The 14,069-nt window shown below is 52.3% G+C and overlaps 1 protein-coding gene across 2 annotated transcripts in view; it reads left to right on the top strand.

Annotated features, from left to right (window-relative positions):
- Window positions 1-11,089, top strand: part of LOC126515732 (TGF-beta-activated kinase 1 and MAP3K7-binding protein 1) — a 65,622-nt gene extending 54,533 nt beyond the window's left edge. For both annotated transcript variants that reach the window (XM_050165597.1, XM_050165599.1), the window contains 6 exons: window positions 931-1,044; window positions 1,960-2,071; window positions 4,185-4,329; window positions 6,342-6,564; window positions 7,526-7,682; window positions 9,475-11,089. In XM_050165597.1, the coding sequence (XP_050021554.1) occupies window positions 931-1,044; window positions 1,960-2,071; window positions 4,185-4,329; window positions 6,342-6,564; window positions 7,526-7,682; window positions 9,475-9,682 (959 nt within the window). In that variant the 3' untranslated portion in view covers window positions 9,683-11,089. The remainder of the gene's footprint in view (window positions 1-930; window positions 1,045-1,959; window positions 2,072-4,184; window positions 4,330-6,341; window positions 6,565-7,525; window positions 7,683-9,474) is intronic.
- Window positions 11,090-14,069: the final 2,980 nt, after the last annotated feature.

Below are 14,069 nucleotides of genomic sequence, written 5' to 3'. Positions count from 1 at the left end.
TTCCTGGTTTCCCTAGTGCTTATCTATTAGTGCAAGAACCTCTGTGCTCCCAACACCTCCAGTCCCATGGCTCTTCTTTTGGAAGAATTTACATGGAGTGAAGGCCTGCTCTGCCTCCTCAAAAAACAGCAGGAAGCTGGGTGATAGGGATATTTGGATTTAAGGCCAAAGGAGGAGCCATCAGGGGACCCAAGAAGCTGTGCAGGTTGCATGTCACTGAAAGGACTGTCTTCCTGTTGTTGTGAAGAGACACCATGACTGCAGCAACTCTTATAAAGGAAACACATTTAATTGGGGTGGCAGGGAGCATGGCAGCCTTCAGGGAGACATGGTGCTGGCTACATCTTGATCAGATGGTAACAGGAAGTGGTCTCTCTCACTGCGTATATGAGACCTCAAAGCTCACCCCCACAGCGACACACTTCCTCTGTCAAGGCCACCCCTACTCCACACCTCCTATTAGTGCCATTCCCTTTGGGGGCCATTTTCTTTCAAACCACCACAAGGGTTTATGGTGTCCCTGACCCTACTCCTCCTTTTCTTAAGATTTCCTTAGGAATCAATTTGCAAAATGTAAAAGAGCTGATATCAGTAGTTAGTGAGCCACCATGCCCCATTCCAGCCCTGGCAGTTACCATCCTGTGGCCAGTCTTGTTTCATCCAGAGCTCCTTATTCCCAAATTGTTTGAAAACAATCACATGATGATCTGAAGACTTGGTATGGGTCCCTAAGGACAAGCATCTTATTAAACTCAGTCCTGTGATCACACTGTAGCATGTAGCCAGCTTCCCTCCTAACTCAGATGTCCTTGCTGGTGATTTACCCCCGCCTGAGCCCCCTGGTATTTGCCGTCTGCTTGTCTTCCCTGCTGGGTCAGAGGGTCCTGTTTCTCCCTCTGCTTAATTAATCTTGATCACATTGTGCTGCAGGTACAAATCGGGCACTTCTGTGCAAATCTACAGTGGATGGGTTACAGGTAACACAGCTAAACGTGGACCACACCACGGAGAATGAGGATGAGCTCTTTCGTCTATCCCAACTGGGTGAGTAGAGTAGGCTGGGCTCTGGGGGACCTGTGGGAACAGGGGACCAGCTCCTAGGCTCCCTCTGTGCCTGCCTTTAGTAACTGGAGATGGAGGTACATGCTAGAAGGACTGGGCCAGGGCTGGATCTGCTGTTGGACAGCCTTGGAAACCTCCATCTGTGTGCTGAGGGTGGTGGTAACATCGTCTTCAGAGTTAATGAGTGTGAACTGCTGCTCAGAGGAGTACCTGACACACAGTAGGCACATATCTCTGTTCCCAAGAGAGACTAAGAGCAGAGATGTCCTGCAGTCCCACTGTCCCCCGAGCCTTCCCTTCCCTCTGGACTTTGGGCAGAGGCAGACAGTGCTGCAGCGCCTGCAGGGAGAGGCCTCTGTTAGAGCTGCTTTCCTCGTTACTGTGGCAGGACCCTGACATCGTAGCTTAAGGGAGAAAGGGCCTTTTGACTAACGCTTTAAGGGATCCTGTCCATCGTGGCAGGAAAGCATGGCGACAGAAGGGTTCTGTATCAGCCGATTACTAAATCTTAGCAAATCAGGAAGAGAGGGAGCCAGAAGCGGGTCAGCCTACACCTTCCAGAGCCCACTCTCGAGTCCACCTCCAACTAGACCCCATATCCAAAGGGTTCCGTAACCTCCCACAACAGCACCAGCTAGGAACTGATAGCTGAAACACATGAGGCCATGGGGACATGGCACCTTCAGACCACAGCAGGGCCTGAGTGAGGGATATTCTGTGAAGGTTGGGGCCGAGAACAGTGGGGCACAGGGTTGTTGTACTCTGTGGTACCCTGGCATCGTGTTCATTTCCTAATATTTTGTTCTTAATCACCGTGTGTGTGGACACTGTACTGCCATCCCCTTTTCCTCTTCACTGTGGAGAAATGGGCCTGTTGAATTGTCCTCTCTCTGGTAGGTTTGGATGCAGGAAAGATCAAGCAGGTGGGTGTCATCTGTGGCCAGGAGAGCACCAGGCGCATTGGGGATTACAAGGTCAAATATGGCTACACTGACATTGACCTGCTCAGGTAGGTGGCCATGCCTGCAGCCCCAGCCATTTGTGAGACCAGAGGACCTGGGGTAAAAACAGATCCCAGGCTGCAGTGGCAGGGGTGCTATTGAAAGTTCAGGCCCAAGGAGATACTTTCTGCCTCCAGAGAGCGGGTGTGGAGTGGGGCCTAGGCCATCAGCAGTCTGGTCCTGTGAGCTAGGCCCACAAGGGTCAAGGAAGGAGCTGACCAAGTCCAGGGGCAGCAGAAGTGCCACAGAGCCAGGAAGGAGAATCCAGTGACAGCATGAGGTACCAGCATGAACAGGAAATGACAAGACCAAAGGGCAAGGTAGAGCTGGTGGGGGGGAGGGGGAGTGAATCATCCATTCTTTCTGGGCCATTCCCTCTGGGTGCTATCCAAGTCCCCATGGCAGTAGTAGTCGGGGTGAGCCTTTGTCTTGTCTAGTGTGCTCACTCCTTAAGCATGACCTCTTGTTCATCTCTTACTCGGGCCCCCTAAAATGGGTGTTGCCACTGGGCGGTGGTGGCTCCCGCCTTTAATCCTAGCACTTGGCAGCTGTCTCTGTGAGTTCAAGGCCAGCCTGGTCTACAAGAGCGAGTTCCAGGACAGCTAGGACTGTTACATAAAGAAACCCTGTCTTGAAAATAAAAAAGATGGGTGTTATTACACCTCTTACTCGGGCCATTATCCCACAGGCATATCCCATGAGAGGAAACTGAGGCATGGAGTCATCCAGGACCCTGGCCAGTCCTAGCACTGGTGATGGACCCAGGCAGCCTGAATTTGGAGCCTGAGTCTGTCATCTCTGGCTAACTCTCCCATTGCCTCTGTGGTGTCGGTCCAGCATTGTGTCACAGTCAGAAAATGTTACCAGGCTTCTTGGCTCAGTTAACTCCTCCCCCTCCCAGAATCTGAATACCCAGTATTTGAAAGCTTCGCCCCTAGTTTGCAGGGATCTGTTTACTTTATAGGGTAGGAGGTCTGTGACTTAAAACTCTTCAGCAAGGATGCATGTAGCCTTCTCTCCCAAGCCAGACACCCCTACCCAGAGGCTACTATTCCCTTACATACCCGCCTCCGATGTCTTAGTGCACACACGTGCACCGTGTGCTTGTGTGTGTGTTGTGGAAGGTGAGGTGCCCCTCAAGCTTTCCTAGGGCTCTGCCCTCTGTCTCCCCTCTGGACCACTTTATTAGCATCCATCTGACATGGAAAGGAGCAGCTCAGGTGGTCAGGACAGGTCCAGAAGGTGTCTGCTCCTCCACACTTGCTCACCTGCCTTGAGCTGCTGTCCTGTCTTGTAACAAACACTGATTCCACCAGATATAATGGCACCGAGATGTTTCCAGACTTCGTCCTCATGGTTTTGTCAAGAATGTGCTAGAGTAGTTTGACACTATAATGACTGACATACATCTGCCATGGTATTATATGGGATCTTAGTTGGAATAGACGCTTATCTTGGCATAGTTCAAGTTATAGCAAGAGGGCAGGTATTTGTTTTTAAATTTATTTTTATTTCAAAATAGGCTCTTACTAGTAACCCAGACTGAGATGATCCATAGGTCATGCCTGTGTTGTATTGACTTGGTGACATCCTCTGTCACAGCTTCCCGAGCCTGGGAATGCAGGCATTCATCACGTCAGCATCTGACAGATGGGTTTTTGAAAGACAGCCTCCCAGCTGTGTGCTGTGGTGGTACCAGTTTGTCATCCAGCACTCAGACAGGAAGAGAGGCAGAACCATTAGGAGACCAAAGTCATCCTTGATACATAATTGTAAATCAGTGGAGGCTACACGAGACCTTATCAAAGAACAAGTAAATAAGTAGCAGCCATTTTGATGCTCGATTCCCACCCTGCCCTGCTGCAGCCAGGCTGAGGCTGTGGCAGGAAGCACAGAGTGGAACCCAGATCTGGCATCTGACCTTTGTCTTCATCACCCCTGGGTTTTACTTCGGTGGCTGCCCTCAAGAGACAGGCCCATTCTTCTTTTCTCTTTCCCTCCATCCCTTTCCCTTTTATCAAGTCAAATGTTTTTTGTTGAGTGTAGATTCTTACCCTCAGCAGAAACCATGCCCCCTGGGAACATTGCCACACAAAGCCTTCCCTTTACTCTCTCTCATAGTGCTGCCAAGTCCAAACCCATCATCGCAGAGCCGGAAATCCATGGCGCACAGCCTCTGGATGGTGTGACAGGCTTCCTGGTACTGATGTCTGAGGGACTGTACAAGGCCCTGGAGGCAGCCCATGGGCCTGGGCAGGCCAACCAGGTGAGCTGGGTAGGGCACACAGGTGGCATGGAGCATAACAGGCTAGCCCATGGGCAGTATGCTGGTTACCTGGACCCTTGATTCTCAAACACTGTCACCAGGCATCTTTTTAGGGTTCAAAGCCAGGGCCTGAGGCAAAAAGGGGGAGGTGGGAACTATACTGCCCCAGGGCTTCAGGAAAGGAAGGTAACAGAGTCCAAAAAGACCATGACAGGGCTGGAGAAATGGTTCAGTGATTAAGAACGCAAGCTGATCTTCCAGAGGTCCTGAGTTCAATTCCCAGCAGCCACACCACATGGTAGCTCACAACCATCTCTAGTGAGATCTGATGCCCTCTCCTGGCATAAGGTGTACATGCAGATAGAGCACGCATATATAAAATAAGTACATTTTAAAAAGAGAAAAAGGGCCATGATCTGCTGCCCAGAATGCTGCCGGGCTTCAGTCTCGTTCCCCTTCCCACTGGGGCCTCGGGGGCTGCCTTTCCCTCCTGTGTGGCAGATTCTCCCTCTGGGGACAATGGAGAGGTCAAGGGTGAGAGGATAAAATTATTCAGCTACTGGGAGTCCCTTACTACTCTACCCCTTAGAGATATAAGACAGACAGTAGCCATCTGCATGACTTCCAGGGTCACACAGCATTTGTGTATTCCTGAGGGTGCTCGTCAGTGCTTTACCACTAAGATACAGTCACAGCCCATTTTATTTTTGTTTCGCGACAAGCAGTTGCCTATGCTAGGCTTGAACTTGCTTTGTAACCCAGGCAGGCATCAAACAGCATCCTCTTGCCCTAGCTCCTCAGGCCTGTCTGTGTATTCCACAGAACTCAGCTAGCACTTGAATGGTAGCTGGCTGTACTTTGAGCTGCTGGGTGGCCAAGTTCAGATATGCCTCTCTTTGGCGTTATTCCTGCACGTGTCAGAAAGCAATCCTTTTCTGCTTGCTTTCTTTTCTCTTCTTTCCTTTCTTTCTTTCTTTTCTTTTTTCCTTCTTTCTTTCGATGGAATCTTGCTCGGTAGCCTCGGCTAGGGTGAAACTAGTGATGTAGAGCAGGCTGGCCTTAAATTTGGAGTTCTCCTGCCTCTGCCTCCTGAGTGCTGGGGTTACAGGTGTGTGCCATAGCATTCAGTTCTGCTTCCTCTTCTTTAACTGAAGCCTGGCTGTCACCTAATCCCTGTGTTTAAGGTCTCCTGGCCATTGTATGTTATCCTTCACTCCAGCAGCCTCCAGCTCTTTGCCAGTGGCTACCTCCTCACGAAGAAGGTCTAGGGTCCTGTCTCAGGTGGTGTGGCTGGTCAGACAACAGCCAAACCTCAGTGTCAGGTCCAGGTCCTTCCCCTTCCCTATCCCTGTGTTCCTGCTTCCACGAGGTGACAGTCAGTCTCAGGTAGAGGACTTGAGTTGGTGCTTTTGGTCTTTTTTTGTTTTGTTTGTTCATTTTTGTTTTTTTGAGACAAGGTCTGGAACTTGCAGTGACCCCTGACTTTGCCTCCTGAGTGCTGGGGTACAAGTATACACCAACACATATGCTGAGCTTTTGTTCATTTGGGGTGTGTGTGTTTCCTTTCCCTTTTGGTCTTCACAGTAGATGCCCTAAGAGGCTTCTGCTAGATTGAGACAGAGGCCTTGTTGGAGGGCAGCTCCTGAAGATGCCTTGTGTGTGGAATAGGTGTTTTCTCCAGGGAAGAAGGCATAATCACAGCCTTTACCCTGCATTTCCTAGCAGTCTTCTGAGTGCCCTTGCATCCGTTCTGTTATGTAATCCCACCGAGGTGAATGTTATCCATTTAGAGGCGTGGAAGCCAGTAGAGAGATCACAAGCTCCCACACCTTTTCTAATCAGTGTGTTCCAGATGGATTATCTGAAAGGCTCAATTACAGTTTAACTAGCAGAGACTTCCTTCACCTGCTAGGCCAATGATCCCTAGGTCTCCTAAACAGGGCTCTGGAATTTCGGCCCCTTTCCTTAGGTCACCCTGCATTCCTCATCGAGTTCTCCCTCCACATCCCCAGGAGATCGCAGCAATGATTGACACTGAATTTGCTAAGCAAACCTCCCTCGATGCAGTGGCCCAGGCTGTGGTAGACCGTGTAAAGCGTATCCACAGTGACACCTTTGCCAGTGGTGGGGAGCGTGCCAAGTTCTGCCCACGGCATGAAGACATGACCCTGCTGGTGCGGAACTTCGGCTACCCGTTGGGTGAAATGAGCCAGCCTACACCAACCCCAGCCCCAGGTATGTAGGCCATGTGCTGTACAGACCAGAGCATGTAAGAGGAGTCATGGGCTGGAGGCAGCACACAGTGGCTGATGAGATGAGCTCACTGCTTGGCAGGCCGGTGGAGCCTGTGGCCTAACCTTGCTCAGCACAGACTGTCAGGCTTGCAGACTCTGAGCTGCATGTCTGTCCTTAGTCCTTTTGTCTGTACAGTAAGGACATAAGACTTGCCCAGGCCACCCCTATAGTCTTGACGCATGAGCACACCATGTCTAATCACAAAGGCAGGTAGCAGAGGTGCTAGCTGCCACCACTGATGGTGGATTTCCTCCTAGCTTGTGCCCTGCCAGGAGTGCGGTCACTTCTCACCCTCGTTAGCAACCCTAACAGGAAAGAGAAGGGCTCTAGCATGAAAGGACTTGGATGAGTCAGGTGTGGGGACAGATAGTCACCTCAGAACCTGGCACTGTGTCGGACCACTTTGGGCCAAGGAAACATTTCACTCTCTCCCCTTTTCTTCTTTAGTCTTTGGATAAAGTTGCTTGGACAGAGGTGAGACCTTCTGTACATTTCCTTTTCTGTTTTTAAACAAGCAAACCCTAGAGCTCCCACCTCCGCACGAGTTTGCTCTCCCATGGACATCTGGGTTACTGGAGCCCCTCTGGCCTGTTACTGCAACCATATTTTCATTGGATCAGCCTCAACCACAAACAGACTACCCCCTGCATCAAGGCATCCATGCAGAACCAGGCAGCATTTCATTGCCTTCCTGCTTTGATCCAGTGGGCTTTCTGGCTGGAGGGAGGTCCTACTGCTGTTCTGGAAGATCCTGGGCCACCCCAAGGGTAGAGGGCCATGCTGGGGCTTTAGAGGCCTCTTAGCTCTCACATAGCGCTTGTCACTCAAGAGCAATCTTGGGCCTACTACCCTGCCTCCCTCCAGACTGATTTCCATTTCCCTGCTCTCTCTTCTATTTCAGGGGGCCGTGTGTACCCTGTTTCTGTGCCCTACTCAAGTGCCCAGAACACCAGCAAGACCAGTGTGACGCTCTCCCTCGTCATGCCTTCTCAGGGCCAGATGGTCAATGGTGCCCACAGTGCCTCCACCCTGGACGAAGCCACTCCCACCCTCACTAAGTAAGCTGTCACATTCTAGAGACAGTCTGGGTACCTAGAAAGAAACAGGTTGCACAACCAAGCCCTAGGGCTCAGTAGGGTAGGATGAGAGGGGCCCTGAAGTCTGGGACCCTGGGGTCTTGGGCCTCTCCAATTCCCTGCCTCTACCTCTGGAGTAGGGAGTCTCCTCGGACACAAGCAAGAAGGAGCAGGACCATTAGTTCTAGCAGATATTAGAACTGGACCTGGGCAGGTGGAGATTCAGGGTGGACAAGGAGACCTGAGAACGGAGCGAGGCAGCATCCTCTGGTTTTTCTCCTGTTTTGGAACTTGTAACATAGGGTCATTGGTTCATGCATCTGTAGTTGGGGAACATTGCCTGGCCTGTACTGGCTCCTCGCAGCTACTGCTCTCACTGTGATTGTCATCGCGGTCAGCTGTCTATAATTTAAAGGGCACTGGGGGTGGAAGTCATGGCCTGGGAGGAAGGGCACAGTGCAGACCTGCCTGACAGGTCTATTGTCCACCGGCCCCTTCCATTTCTGTGACTCTGCACCCTGCCCCTGCCCTGCCCAGATCCGAGGGGATCTGGTTTCCTCACTCCAGCTCTGAACTGATGGAATAATACAGCTGCCACACCCAGCCCCTCTCCGTGGATAGAGCTTAGCCGGATGTGGCCAATTAGAAGGGCTGGCAGAGAGGAGTGTCCCTGCCTCTGCCTCTTTAGAGGACCTCCCTTCTGTCCCCAAGTCTTTGCCACTGCTGTTCCTGCACCCACATTTGTGGATGTAAGGGGCTGGTAGACATCTGGGCACCATGGGTAGCTGTGTATTGTCCCAGTACAATCAGGGTAGCTTCTCCTCCCCACCAGGCTTCCGCAGGAGACTGCCAGCTGTGTCCACAAAGCCGACCAGGCAAGACTTCATGCTTCTCTGTTTAACTTCCTGAACCTCACAGATCTACTCGCCTGACTCTGAGCCTTTTCTGTCACCTAGGCCAGCCTTGAGCTGGTTCAGGACAGCTCAGAGCTGTCACATGGCAAGCTAATGAATAGCTCCATGAAGAAAGAAGGGCCATTGGTGGGTGTATCTTAGTGACCAAACAGGGAACTAGCATACATGAACTCCTAGGTTCAATCCCCAATAGTATTTCCTGCTACCATAGTGTTAAGGGTGCTGGGACAATACATTATGGGCTGGAGAGATCGCTCAGTGGTGAAGAGTACTGGCTGCCCTTTTTGTTTTTTTGAGATAGGGTTTCTCTGTAGCTTTGGAGCCTGTCCTGGAACTAGCTCTTGTAGACCAGGCTGGTCTTGAACTCACATCTGCCTGCCTCTGCCTCCCAGGTGCTAGGATTAAAGGCGTGCGCCACCACCTGGCTTAAGCACTTGCTGCTCTTGCAGAGGACCTGAGTGGTTCCCAGCATCCATATCAGGTTTCTCACAACCACCTATAACTCCAACTCCGTGGGTCTGATGCTGCCTTCTGGCGTCTATGGGCACCCCTCCACACATAGAGAAAAAGAAGAAAAACAGATGTTTGAAGACTGTTCATAGTAGATGCTAGTGCTCCAGCTCTTGGGAGAGTTAGACAAGAGGATCAAGAGTTCTGGCTGTATAGTAAGACTCTCAAGAAAAGCAAAGCAAAGCAATACACTTGCCCTTTTATTTATCTCTGAGAGCATCTGACCCAGCTGGCTTTTATGGGATCTTTGTCAGAGAGGCATGTTACTAAAGGGCCAGTTGTGTCACTAGGTTGGAAGTTGAGGTCCCTGATGCTGCTACCCCAGACTGATTTCCTCCCCTCTTATGCAGCCAGAGCCCCACTCTGACTCTGCAGTCCACCAACACACACACGCAGAGCAGCAGCTCCAGCTCCGACGGGGGCCTCTTCCGCTCCAGACCTGCTCACTCTCTTCCACCCGGGGAAGACGGCCGTGTTGAGCCCTATGTGGACTTTGCTGAGTTTTACCGCCTTTGGAGTGTGGACCACGGTGAGCAGAGCGTGATGACAGCTCCTTAGCCTGGCCTCAGAGTGCAGCCTTGGCACGACTCTGTGGAGGCACAGAAGGCTTGTGTCAAGGCAGGACATGCTTCCTGACCTTTGCAGGTGCCTTGGAACCCATGGGCAACTAGTCAATCATGCAGCAGGTTGTGTCCTACGGCTCTTGGTGGTAGCGTGAGTGCAGACTGCATTGCTGATCCACACAGAGGCTGGAGGCCAGACCACAGACATGCTTAGGCAGGGCCAAGTGTGGAAGCTGCAGGTGGCTGGCAAACCATCAAGAGTGCCTCCTGACATATTCAAAGAACAGCAAGAAGCTGTCCTGTGGACCCCACCTACCACAGGAGACACTGCTCCATCAAGACTGCCCTCCCTGCCTCAGCCTCCCCTGTGACCTCTGCTAGTACCCTTTGCCCCTGAATGACTATCCCCTTCCCATCTTTCAGCCTGAACTTCTAGCTCCCTAGAGCAATTGGAGTGGGTGCCTGTCTCTGGGTGTCACTGGAAAAGTTGAGGAAAGCCAGGGAAGCAGTGGGGCCTGTAGCAGCCACAGGGGAGCAGGACAGGGGAGGACCAGAGAGAGCTGGCCAAGGAATGTGAGTCTCAGGCTGCAGGACAGCCAGCTGGCAGCTGACCTAACCCAAGGGGAGTTGGCTTCTTCATGGGGTGCAGATGGGGAGGGCAGGCCAAGTCAGAGAAGCAAATACCCACCAGCCTTCCTCCCAGCTGGTCCTGGGGAGACTGACGGGGAGTGCTGACTGTAACAGCCTTCACGCCGCTGAGGACGCTGGTCGACTCTGGGCTCTGCTGAAAGGAGAGGTGAAGATGGCTGTGGAGGGAAGAAGTTGAGTCTTGCCCGCCCAGAAAGGCCAAGGACACTGAGGATGTGGCGATATTTTTGGACGTGAAGAGGAAAGATGGCGCTGGTCAGGCCCTGAGTTGGACCAGTTCATAGAAGTCTCCTGCCTTCAGTCAGGAGGGCTACCACGCGACTGCCTGCAGCACGACTGCCCCCGTGCTCGGAGGAGGAAGCAGGCCACACCTGAGCCCTGCAATCGGGATTGGAGTCCAAGCTCAAAGCTGTGGCCTTGTAACCCCTTCCCCACTGTGTGCAGCTGCTGGACAGTGTCCAGTGTGTTTCTTGTAGGCAAAGGCCAGTTCAGAGCACTTCTTGCTCAAATTCCATTTCCCTAAAGTGCGGCTGCTCGCTCAGTGCCGAGGAGAAACTGGGGTTCCAAGCACTGGAGAAAGAAGCCTTCCTTGCTACTCTCCACTAGAAGTCAGCTGCCCTGCAGGCGAGCAGGGTTCAGCTGGTGCGTGAAGACTTGGGACAAAGGAGATTCCCTCCCAGGACAGTGGTGCTGTTTGGTCTCTAGAAATAGAACCATGTTCCTGATGCAGTAAACTAAAGATGTTTGTCCTCTTGTCTGTCTCGTAATCCATAACTCATAAACACCCAGGAGGTGGCTGCCGCCTGTTCTGCTCAGGAGGCTTGAGAACCAAGCCTGCCAGACTGGTAAGTGGCAGTGCAGAATTTGAACTCAGGTTTTCTGGCCGTCCACACCACTGCCCGCATTCACTGAGCGTGGGTTTTGCCACAGGCCTGTTGTCTGAACTAAAAAGGGCAGTTCTGTTGTCCTCCCCAGGGAGATGGGGGTGGGGTAGGCTCGGGTCAGGGGTCAAGAGCCTTGACCCCCCCCCCCACCACTACTGGCTGGTTGGTTTTATTTGGTTGAAGGATATCTTTAGCATGCCTCTTTCTCGTCTGAGGACTTTACTCATCCCTCTCAGGATTGCCTACCTGTAGGCAAAATGCTGTGTCTGCTTAGGAACAAAGCTGGGCTTTGTCCACTGTGGTTACTGGGTCCTCCACCCTCCCCTCTGCTGGGCTCCACTTGAAGACCTCCCTATCAGGGTCTGCAGCCCTCCTATCCAGCTCTGCTCTCAGGTGTCCTGAGGGCTACTGTGGCCCTCAGTGCCCCATTGCTATGTTCAGGGCCAGCTTTGTCTCACAGGGCTGGGGCACTGCACTCTTAGCCTTGTGCTAGCTCACCCTGTCTTTGGTTCTATTCCATGTACTATTCCATATTCTTTCTGTGGGGGAAGTATGTTCTTTCAACCCCCAAACTCCCTTGCTGTGAGATGGCTTGGGGCAGACTGGAAGAGTCTGGGAGTCTTTGAACTTCAGGAGGAGACCAGTGTTAAGACCAGAAAAACCTCTCAGCAGCTAGACAGAGCAGTGTCAAAGCCAGGTAGGCGAGTGGCCTGTGGTGGGCTAGGGCTCTCCACCCTAGGCCTCACCTTTCCAAGGCTAGATCAGACAGGGACACTCACACTCGCAGTCCTTTATACCGTGTCCACTCCCAGAACACAGTCCCAGGCTTAACTGAAACACCTGCCTGGATCAGACCCGTTGAAGTCAGGTCCTCAGTCCGAGTCAGTGTACTTGGATGCCTAGTCAAGTCCCCACAGCACCCTTGGGTATCAGCAGGCTTCTTGTGGCAAGGCATGGCTTCTGGCTCTTCCACCAGATGCGCATGTTGACGGGGTTGCAGGCCTGCCTGGAGAGACCATGCAGAGGTCCCATCCACTGACTTCAGAGGGAAGAGTTATGCTCCTAGCACTCTGGAGCCTCTTTTTTTTTTTTTTTTGTTTTTTGTTTTTTGTTTTTCGAGACAGGGTTTCTCTGTGGCTTTGGAGCCTGTCCTGGAACTAGCTCTGTAGACCAGGCTGGTCTCGAACTCACAGAGATCCACCTGCCTCTGCCTCCCGAGTGCTGGGATACTCTGGAGCCTCTTATCATAAGGCTTCAGCATAAATGCCAGCTCCTGGGAGAGGCCCGCTCCACCCTGCTCTGCTGCCTGCTCAGCCTCCTTACAGAAATTCACTGCTGTGCCTAGTCCTAAGGTCCATGTGCCTAGCATGTAGTGATCCCTTATAGGTGCTAAGCAACTAGAGCACAGGAAGGGACAGTTGTGTGACCTTGGGCAGAGCCCTGGAACTGGATCTTAGTTTTTCTGTTTGCTAAGTGAGGATAGGGATGGCTTCCTAATAGGATTGTTCAACCACCGTTGGCAGTCTTAGAGTGAGATGTAAGTCCACCGCTGTTCTGCCATGCCACATGGGCCAGGGACTGGGACAGATCACCAGAGTGTCAGACAAGATCTACCATGTGCCAAACTCAGATACTGTGTCTAGTGGTAGCTTAGCCAGAGCTGTCACCGCACAGGTGCTGGGCCGGTACCACCTGCAGTTTCATCTAGGGGCCCAGACGCAGGGCAGTGGCTTCTAAGCTGAAGTCCAGATGGACGCCTTTGGCCAGGCTCCCAAATCTTTCCTATGACACAGGAATGTCACGATTCTTCCTTCTGGGTCCCTATTTGGAAACCAAACAAGAACACATCATTGCCAGCCCCCCCACCCTCCCACCCCAAACAGGCTCAGCATGAGCATGCGCTTTGTTCCCATGCAAAGGTGACGCCAGCTCAGAGTACAGACAAGCTCTTGACATTTCCACAAGCCTGGGTGGCCTCTTCGAGGACAGACTGCCTGGCAGCCAGCTTTGAGCACTATTGACCCCACTGGCTGGGCCCATTTTTGCCCTTTGAGACTGCCTGAACTAGCTTTCTTTTTCACTGTCTTAGTCTGGAGGAGCCTGGAACAGGAATGGGACTTACAACCTGCCTCTCTTCCCCCTACCCACCACGATGAAGCTCCTGTAGGTGTCGCTTCAGCCTGTGGTCCAGTGCTGAGCTCTAGAACCTTCATCCCCCTGCCTCCTAGCACCTGGTGTGTGAGTCATTTGTCAGCCTGCTGGCCCCTCCAAGCCCTGAGTTCTGCACCACACATCTCAGTAGCCTAGGACCAACTGGGAAGTATTTAAGAAATGTCAGATGATGGGGATGGAGAGATTGCTCAGCAGTTAAGAGCACTGGCTACTCGCTTACCTCATGGTAGGCCACAACCATCTGTAAATCCAGTCCCGGGGAATCCAGCGTCCTTTCCTGACCTCCTTGGACACTAGGCATGCGCCTGATGCACAGGTACGGATGCCGACAAAAACACCCCCACACAGAACTATTTTCTTTAAAAAGCCAGGCTTGGTGGAGCATGCCTTTAAGACCATAACTCAGGAGGCAGAGACAGTGTATCTTAGTTCGAGGCTAGCCTGGTGTACATGAGTTTCAGGACAACCAGAGCTGTAGAGAAAGACCCTGTGTCACCCCCCCCCCCCCGCCCCCTCGTCCCACATCCACCTAGTGTCAGGTGAGGGCTGCAGGGCTGGCTCAACATTTAGTGCTTGCAGCTCTTGCAGAGTCAAGTTCACTTCCCAGCATCTACATCAGACAGCTCACAACTGCCTGTGTCGCCAGCTTTGGGGATCCAGTGCCCTTTTCTGGCTTGT

This window comes from Alexandromys fortis, unplaced genomic scaffold, assembly GCF_014885135.2.
Source record: "Alexandromys fortis isolate MF-2015 unplaced genomic scaffold, M_Fortis_MF-2015_v1.1 scaffold_157, whole genome shotgun sequence".
Taxonomy (NCBI): Eukaryota; Metazoa; Chordata; class Mammalia; order Rodentia; family Cricetidae; genus Alexandromys; species Alexandromys fortis.
The sequence above is the reverse complement of the archived record's forward strand: the minus strand, read 5'-3'. Positions and strand labels throughout refer to the sequence as shown.